This window comes from Crocodylus siamensis, chromosome 4, assembly GCF_052110815.1.
Source record: "Crocodylus siamensis isolate JL-2025a chromosome 4, ASM5211081v1, whole genome shotgun sequence".
Lineage (NCBI taxonomy): Eukaryota > Metazoa > Chordata > Crocodylia > Crocodylidae > Crocodylus > Crocodylus siamensis.
The window spans coordinates 247,197,776-247,206,206 of NC_143398.1; the positions used below are offsets into that span (position 1 = coordinate 247,197,776).

Here is an 8,431-nt window from a genome sequence, read left to right on the forward strand (position 1 = left end):
CCAACCCCTGCTCCCCATAGATTTGCCCGCATCCGAGACATTGCGGAGAGGATCCCGCAGCTCCTCCGGCCCACAGACCACTACCCCATGCTCCTTATTCACGTGGGCACCAATGACACGGCTCGGAGCACCCCCAGCCAGGTCATGAGGCGCTACAGGGAGTTGGGAGCGAGGCTTAGGGGTCTGGGAGCTCAGGTGGTGTTTTCCTCGATCCTCCCAGTCTCGGGCTATGGGCTGAGGAGGGAGAGGAGGATCCACGCGGTGAACCAAAGACTGCGGCGCTGGTGTCATCGGGAAGGCTTTGGCCTCCATGACCACAACTCGCTCTTTGGCGAGAGAGGCAGCGAGCTGCTGGGAAGAGACGGCCTCCACCTCTCTCCCCTGGGGAGGAGGCTCTTCTCAGCCAGGCTGGCTGACCTGCTCCACCGGGCTTTAAACTAAGCCCGCTGGGGGATGGGGGGACTACTGCCCCGCTGGCCCGCTGAACAGCCCTTGCAAAGCCAGCGGACCAAGGCACTTAAGGGAGCCCACCCCTGCCCCAGCCCTGGCACAATCTGTGGGCAAGGCAAGAGCCCCCAAGGGCACACTTGCCTGCCTGTACACTAATGCCAGGAGCCTGGGCAACAAGCAGGACGAGCTCGTCCTCCTGCTAAGTGCAAATAATTATGACGTCATTGGGATAACGGAGACCTGGTGGGACTCCACCCATGACTGGACCACGGGTACAGAGGGCGATACCCTGTACAGGAGGGATCGTGTTGACAAAAGGGGCGGGGGGTGTAGCTCTCTATGTGAAGGAAAGCTACATGTCCCTGCAAGCTGATGTTGGCGACCAGCATGGACAGCTAGAGACCCTCTGGGTAAAAATTCGTGGGGAATACGGCACAGGGGACACAACGGTGGGAGTCTACTACAGACCTCCCACCTCAAAGTCCTGAGCTTGACCAGGAGGTTGCGCTTGGGAACTGACTGAGGCCGCTTGCTCCAGGACCTTGGTTGTCATGGGTGACTTCAATTACCCGGACATCTTGTGGGAAGATCACTCAGCAAAATCCGAGCGGGCGCAAAGCTTTCTCTCATGCGTGGATGACCTCTACCTGACTCAAGAAGTCTGTGGGCCAACGAGAGGCAAAGCGCTGCTCGACCTGGTACTGGCTACGGGGGACGACCTGATCGGCGACCTAGAGATCGATGGGAAGCTGGGTGACAGCGACCACGAGCTGATCACCTTCACCATCCGCCGTAAAGCTGGCAAGTCAGTCAGCAACACAGAAGTCCTTGACTTCAGAAAAGCCGACTTTGATAAGCTCAAGAGGCTAGTCGGTCAGGCTCTCAGGGACCGTGACCCCAGGGAGTTGGGAGTTCAAGAAGAGTGGTTGCTTCTCAAGGAAGCGATCCTCAGTGCACAAGCTAAATCTATTCCAATACGGAGGAAAGGCAGCAAGAAGGCACAGCAGTCCCCCTGACTCCAGGGACCTAGCGGACCTACTGTGGCTAAAAAGGAAAGCCTACAAAGGATGGAGGACGGGATTCACCTCCAAGGAGGATTATTCTGCACTGGTCCGGTCCTGCAGGGAGCAAACCAGGAAAGCCAAGGCTGCAACTGAACTCCAACTAGCTTCAGGCATCAAGGACAACAAAAAGTCCTTTTTCAGATACGTGGGGAGCTGGAGGAAAAGCAACGGCAACGTTGGACCCCTGCTAAACCAGATGGGGCGACTGACAACTGACGCCCAGGAAAAAGCCAACCTATTAAATAGGTACTTTGCATCAGTCTTTCATCAGTCCCACGGGACGCCCATGCCTGCTATGGGACAGGGAGATCTGGGTGAGGGGGATCCCCTACCCTCCATAAATGCTGACCGCGTGAAGGAACACCTTGAGAAGCTGGATACCTTCAAGTCAGCCGGCCCTGACAATCTGCACCCCAGGGCACTCAAGGAGCTGGCGAGCGTCATAGCCCAGCCCCTGGCACGGGTCTTCGAGAGCTCCTGGCGCTCTGGTGTAGTGCCCGAAGACTGGAAGAAGGCCAATGTGGTGCCGATCTTCAAGAAAGGGAGGAGAGTGGATCCGGCTAACTACAGGCCCATCAGCCTGACTTCTATCCTGGGGAAGATCTTAGAAAAGTTTATTAAGGAGGCCATCCTTGAGGGACTGGCCCAGGCTAACATCCTAAGGGATAGCCAGCACGGGTTTGTTGCGGGTAGGTCTTGTTTGACCAATCTCATTTCCTTCTATGACCAGGTGACCTATCACCTGGACGAGGGAGAAGAGATTGATGTCATATATCTTGACTTCAAAAAAGCTTTTGATCTGGTATCCCATGATCACCTCTTGGCCAAACTGCCCAGTTGTGGCCTTGGCTCCACCACGATCCGCTGGCTGGGAAACTGGCTCCGTGGTCGGACCCAGAGGATGGTGATTGATGGCAGTCACTCATCGTGGTGCCCTGTGACCAGTGGGGTCCCTCAAGGCTCTGTCCTGGGACCCATCCTGTTCAACATCTTCATTAATGGTGTGGACATTGGAGTCAGGAGCGGACTGGCCAAGTTCGCCGATGACACCAAACTTTGGGCAAAGCATCCACGCCAGAAGACAGGTGGGTGATCCAGGCTGACCTGGGCAAGCTCAGCAAATGGGCAGACGAGAACCTGATGGTGTTTAACACCGAAAAATGCAAGGTTCTCCACCTTGGGAGGAAAAACCTGCAGCATCCTTATAGGCTCGGCAGTGCTACGTTGGTTAGCACTACAGAAGAAAGAGACTTGGGAGTCATCATTGACCACAAGATGAGCATGAGCCTCCAATGCGATGCTGCGGCTAGTGAAGTGACCAAAATGCTGGCGTGCATCCATAGATGCTTCTCGAGCAGATCCCGGGACGTCATTCTCCCCTTGTACTCGGCCTTGGTGAGGCCGCAGCTGGAGTACTGCGTCCAGTTTTGGGCTCCACAATTCAAAAAGGATGTGGAGAAGCTTGAGAGAGTCCAGAGGAGAGCCACGCGCATGATCACAGGTCAGGAAAACAGACCTTATGATGACAGGCTGAGAGCCATGGGGGTCTCTAGCCTGGAAAAGTGCAGGCTCAGGGGTGATCTGATGGCCACCTACAAGTTTCTCAGGGGTGACCACCAGGATCTGGGGGAACGTCTGTTCACCAGAGCGCCCCAAGGGATGACGAGGTCGAACGGTCACAAACTCCTGCAAGACCGTTTCAGGCTGGACGTAAGGAAGAATTTCTTTACTGTCCGAGCCCCCAGGGTCTGGAACAGTCTGCCAGCGGAGGTGGTTCAAGCACCTACATTGAACACCTTCAAGAGCAAATTGGATGCTTAATTGGGATCCTATGACCCCAGCTGACTTCCTGCCCTTCGGGCAGGGGGCTGGACTCAATGATCTCCCGAGGTCCCTTCCAGCCCTGATGTCTATGAAATCTATGAAATCTATGAATCCAGCTGCCAGGCTGCTTCCACCCCTCTGCCTGGCTGCATGCCTGGTGCACCCACTGCCTCCAGTCACCCCAAGCAGCTCCTTGCAGGCTGGGAAGCTGCCAGCCTGCAAGGGGAAACCCATGCTTTTCCATGTTTTTCTGGGACTTGCTGGCAACATTTTCAAATATTCCTGCGACCCATGTTTGGGTCATGACCCATGGGTTCAGAAACACCGATCTAAAGTGTTGGCCTGTGCATGATCCCATAATGCTCCTCTCACCTTTCCTGCTCCCCAACTATTTTCTTTTCACTGACAGCAGAGATCCCTGATGCCTGACGAAAGGCGACTGAGCCTGAAATTTGCCGAGAACTTTTTTCCAACTACTCAGTTGGTCTGATCAAAGATATCACGTCTGCCCACAAAACCTTGCGTAGCTGTAGCTAAAAAACTTATCTCGGGTATGGCAGTATGGGCTTGGGTGTAGAAATGACTGGCAGTAAGTAGTAAAGGCACTGCCAAAATGCTCAAGACGGTGAGATTTTGTTTTCTGAACTCTAATTAAGAGCTGAGCTTTTAACTATAATGACAAGACAAACCACGTGAGGCGGGTGCAGGGACCCCACTGCAGGAAAGCAGCAAGGTATTCGTATCCCACCGCTATTTCCACAATGTGTGGCGGGCCAGTAGGGGGCGCTCCTGCGTTGAGCCCCAACCTCCCTGTGCCCAACCGCCTCCCAGGCTCCGAATGCCTCCCCGGGGCGCCTTATGTTCGGCTGACCCCTCTCCCAGAGCACACTCGCTAGTCTGGGGGTAACGTAGCTGCCACCACCCCGAGAATGGACTGTCTCGGCCCTGTGTCCTTGGGGAAACACAGGCCTAATAGTCCTACAGGTACTCAACCCGGTACAGGCGCTTGGGGCACTTCCCCAAGTCAGGGGGCAAAAAGTAAAGTCTCCCTTAGTCCACAGACCTAAGGGGTCTCTTCGGCATAATTTAGACCCACCCCTCAATAAGTCTCCCACACTGGTCACAAAGGAGAATTTTATTGGTTACAGGGGTAGGGGAAACTAGGGTACAGGATTGAGCAATATCTTAGGAATCCTAAAGAGCAAACAGTGTGGCTGAGGTAGCCTTTTGATCACGCATCTGCGTTACTGCCAGCTAAATATCTAATCAGACTGAGTAGCTTACTCACAAGCATCTTCCAGAGGCTGGTGAGATCCTTTGTAGCGTCCGGCTGTTCCTGGTTCATGAGTTTTTGGGGGAGAGGGCCCTTTCCGATGTTTATGTTCCTCTGAGTCCCCTCCTCATGGCTCCAGCCTCACCTCATGGCCAAAGAGCCCGCCTCCTCGCCCGTCCTAACTTATACAGCCCCTGTGACCTCATTCACCTGGTCCAGTGGAGGCCAGCTCCCGTTGGCTCTCAAACAATTTGAAATACATCACTAGTTGCCAGGCAGACTCCAGCCCACCAGGTAGATGCCCCCCACCCAGGTAGGTGATACCAGTCCCGTGGGCAGAGGGAGCAGGTTCCCCCTCCCTCAGGACTGCAGCCGGCTCAGGTTACCTAAAGAGACAGGGTAAGAGTGCGGTCCCCTGTGTGCTGGGCCCATCCTAATCAAGTGGTCACAGCACAGAGATTTGGTCACAGTGTCACAGGGCAGAGATTTTGGGGAGAAACCAAGGTGGCTTTCTGCCACACTTCCCACCCCCCCTTTAAAAGCTTGGATCCGTAGCGTCACAGAGGTATGGAGACAAACGTGCTTGTGCTGGGCCTCTTCACGCTGGCATGTCTCACGAGATCTGCAGTAGTCCGTCACATTCTGGGCAATTCTGGGCCAATAAAAGTTTGCCTGCAGCCGCTGGCGTGTCCATTCCCTGCCCATGTGACCAGCACACGGTAAATCGTGAGCCATGGAAAGCAATCATTGCCTGTATTTACGAGGTACTACGATCTGGCGATGGGGTTCCCAGGTCTGGGCGCGGCTCTTTGGCATGCACAACCGGTAGAGAAGTCCCTTATCCCAGACCACCTGTTCCCTCTTCTCCGGGGTAAACTCGCTCTCTTGCTCCTGGGCTATCTGCCGGAGGTCCTCCAGGCTGGGGTCCGCCAGAGCCTCCTGCTTGAACTCCTCTTGCCCAGCTAAGCCATCAGCAGAGAGTTCGGGGGCTCCTGCGGGGAGTGCACCGTCACCCTCAGGGACTTCCCTGGACTCCTCCCTGAGAGGCTCTCCTTCCTCTGCCACTGACGGACTAGACACCTCCCTGAGACTGTCACTTAGCCCACCCTCAGGGTCTGGTGTGCGTTCACCCTCCGCTGGGGCCTCTCCCAGGGCAGCCAATGGTGTGGCTGTCTCCTGGGGAGTTTCTAACCCTCCCCCTCTAGCCTTTTTGCTCTGCAAACGAGTCACCGCATTAATGTGGTAGGGCTCTAGCTCTAGGGCCTGGTCCATCTCTCTGTGCAGGAGTTCTCGATTAAGTATATCCCGTCCCACCAGGATGAGAGCTGGAGGCCCTTCCATCACACCCATTTCTACATGCATCACGCAGCCTCTCCACTCGATGGGTGACCGGGTTACCTGCATCTCAAATGGCGGAGACCCCACCCCTTGAATGGTCAGGGTCCTCCCTGGGATTATATCTGCAGGTGAAACTAGGTTGGCATCGATTAATGTCACGCTGGACCCTGTGTCCAGTTCCCCAATAAGGGTTCTCCCATTGACCGTTATCTTGGTCTGGTGGGGGCCATCACCTCCCCTGGGTTTGTGATCCTGTAGCAACAGGCACGCCCCTCACAGGGGCTCGGGTCTCCCCCCTCACTGCTCACAGCTGTTGCGTGTCTGACGGGCTTGGGTCTGTCGCTTAACTTTGGGCAGCTGGGCTTGATGTGGCCCGGCTCCCCGCAGTTATAGCACCCCCTCTTTTCTGAATTGGGAGGTTTGGTCGAATCAGGGGCCTCCTTACGCTCGGTCTGGGATGGCTCCTTTTCCCCTTTTGGACCTGGCCCTCCTTTCCCCCTTTTTGGACCCCTTTCTGTTCCTTCCCAGAGTAGGGAGACTTCTTGTCCGGCCCCTCCCGGTTAAGCAACAGCTGATCCACAATTTCAGCAGCCTCAGGGCCGGTTTTGGGGCCCCTGTCCTTGACTAGGGTTTTAATCTCCCTTGGGCATTGGTAGTAAAACTGGTCCGGCACCATAAGATGGAGCAGCTTCTCTCTAGTGTCAGCCTTGGCTCTGTCCAGCCATTTGATGAATGCATCCCACAACAGGGCCATAAAATCAGTCATTGACTTCTCGGGCTGTGGTAAGAGATTCTGGAATTTTTTCCGGAAATAGTCCGGTCCTAACTTGAACCTCGAAGCCACGGTCTGCTTAAAGGTATCATAGTTCTCAGCTGCGTCTGTGGGCAGGCTGTTCAGGACCACTGCCAGGTCGCCATCTACCAAAGCAGCGAGGTGCAGCATGTACTCCTCCTCGGGCACCTTCAACCGTCGGGCTTGCTTTTCAAAGATGCTGAGGAATACGTCGGGGTCATCTCCGGGTCGGTAGCGAGCGAAGGCTGAGGAGTTCGGTTTGGGGTGTGCCCTGGGTGCTTGCGGAGGGGCCACATCTTCCCCACTGGGCCGCAGACGGAGTACCTCAAGTTCGTGCTTGCGCTTGGCCTTTGCCTCTTGGGCCTCCATCTCCCTCTTTTTCAGCTCCATCTCCATCTTTGCCTTCTCCAGCTGTGCCTGGGTCTCCAGCTCCATCCTTTTCAATTCTAGCTCATACTTGAGCTTGCTCTGTCGCTCCCGCTCCCGCTCTTCAGCTTCCAGCCGCATCTGGTACCTCCAGCGCTCCTCCGTAGAGGGTGATCTCTCTGAGGGCTGCGGACTTGGCGTGCGGGGCTGTGATTCCGGGGAGGACTCAGGAGTTGGCGAGTGTAGAGCTTGCTCTGTGGCTGAGTCATTATCACACAGGAGGTTAATCAGTTCCTCCTTCTTCAGCTCTTTCTTCACGTCAAGGCCTCTCTCTTTTGCCAGCTCTTTCAGTTCAGGCACGGTCTTTTGGGCGTACTGCTCCGCCATCCTGGCTATCTACACTATCCAGTCGACCCGATGCCAAATTAGAAATTGTTTGCTCCAGGGATTTCAGTGACTCTATTACTCTTCCCAAATTATGCCTGTAACACTGCAGGGTATTCGGATCCCACCTCTCGCACCACGTGAGGCGGGTGCAGGGACCCCACCTCAGGAAAACAGCTAGGTATTCATATCCCACCGCTATTTCCACCACGTGTGGCGGGCCAGTAGGGGGCACTCCTGCGTTGAGCCGCCCACCTCCCTGAGCCCGTCCACCTTCCCAGGCTCCGAATGCCTCCCTGGGGGCACCTTATGCTCGGCCGACCCCTCTCCCAGAGCACACTCGCTAGTCTGGGGGTAACGTAGCTGCCACCACCCTGAGAGTGGACTGTCTCGGCCCTGTGTCCTTGGGGTAACACAGGCCTAATGTCCTACAGGTACTTGACCCAGTACAGGCACATGGGGCACTTCCCCAAGTCGGGGGCAAATAGTAAAGTCTCCCTTAGTCCGCAGACCTAAGGGGTCTCTTAGGCATAATTTAGACCCACCCCTCAATAAGTCTCCTACACCAGTCACAACGGAGGACTTTATTGGTTACAGGGGTAGGGTGAAAATAGGGTACAGGATTGAGCAATATCTTAGAAATCTGATAGAGCAAATAGTCTGGCTGAGGTAGCCTTTTGATCACACATCTGTGTTACTGCCAGCTAGATAGCTATCAGATCTCGAGTAGCGTACTCACACACTTCATCCAGAGGCTGGTGAGATCCTTTCTAGCGTCCGGCTGTTCCTGGTTCATGAGTTTTTGGGGGAGAGGGCCAGTCTCACTTTCGGGGAGGCACCCACTGCAGCTCGGTTCTCGGGTCGAGTCCCGCACCAGGGGCTGCAGTGACAAGCGCTTGGGGCCATCGGGCAGAGGCTGGGACTGCTCAGCATCCTTGC

General features: G+C 55.4%; 1 protein-coding gene across 1 annotated transcript; it reads right to left on the bottom strand.

Annotated features, from left to right (window-relative positions):
• Nucleotides 1-5,355: 5,355 nt before the first annotated feature.
• On the bottom strand, nt 5,356-7,601 carry LOC149867799 (uncharacterized). The gene is made up of 3 exons (XM_090041741.1): nt 6,623-7,601; nt 5,835-6,009; nt 5,356-5,603 (listed from the first exon to the last, which is right to left on the bottom strand). The coding sequence occupies exons 1-3, from the start codon at nt 7,493-7,495 to the stop codon at nt 5,356-5,358; spliced, it is 1,296 nt and encodes a 431-aa protein (XP_089897867.1). The 5' UTR covers nt 7,496-7,601.
• Between the last annotated feature and the right edge of the window lie 830 nt (nt 7,602-8,431).

Excerpts from the sequence above, each read along its gene's own strand:
- LOC149867799 (XM_090041741.1), bottom strand. The coding sequence starts at position 7,495 with ATGGCGGAGCAGTACGCCCAAAAGACCGTGCCTGAACTGAAAGAGCTG. Across the intron at positions 6,010-6,622 it reads AGAAGCTGCTCCATCTTATG|GTAACCCGGTCACCCATCGA; the intron begins GTGCCGGACCAG and ends TTTGAGATGCAG. Across the intron at positions 5,604-5,834 it reads CCACATTAATGCGGTGACTC|GAGCCCCCGAACTCTCTGCT; the intron begins GTTTGCAGAGCA and ends CACTCCCCGCAG.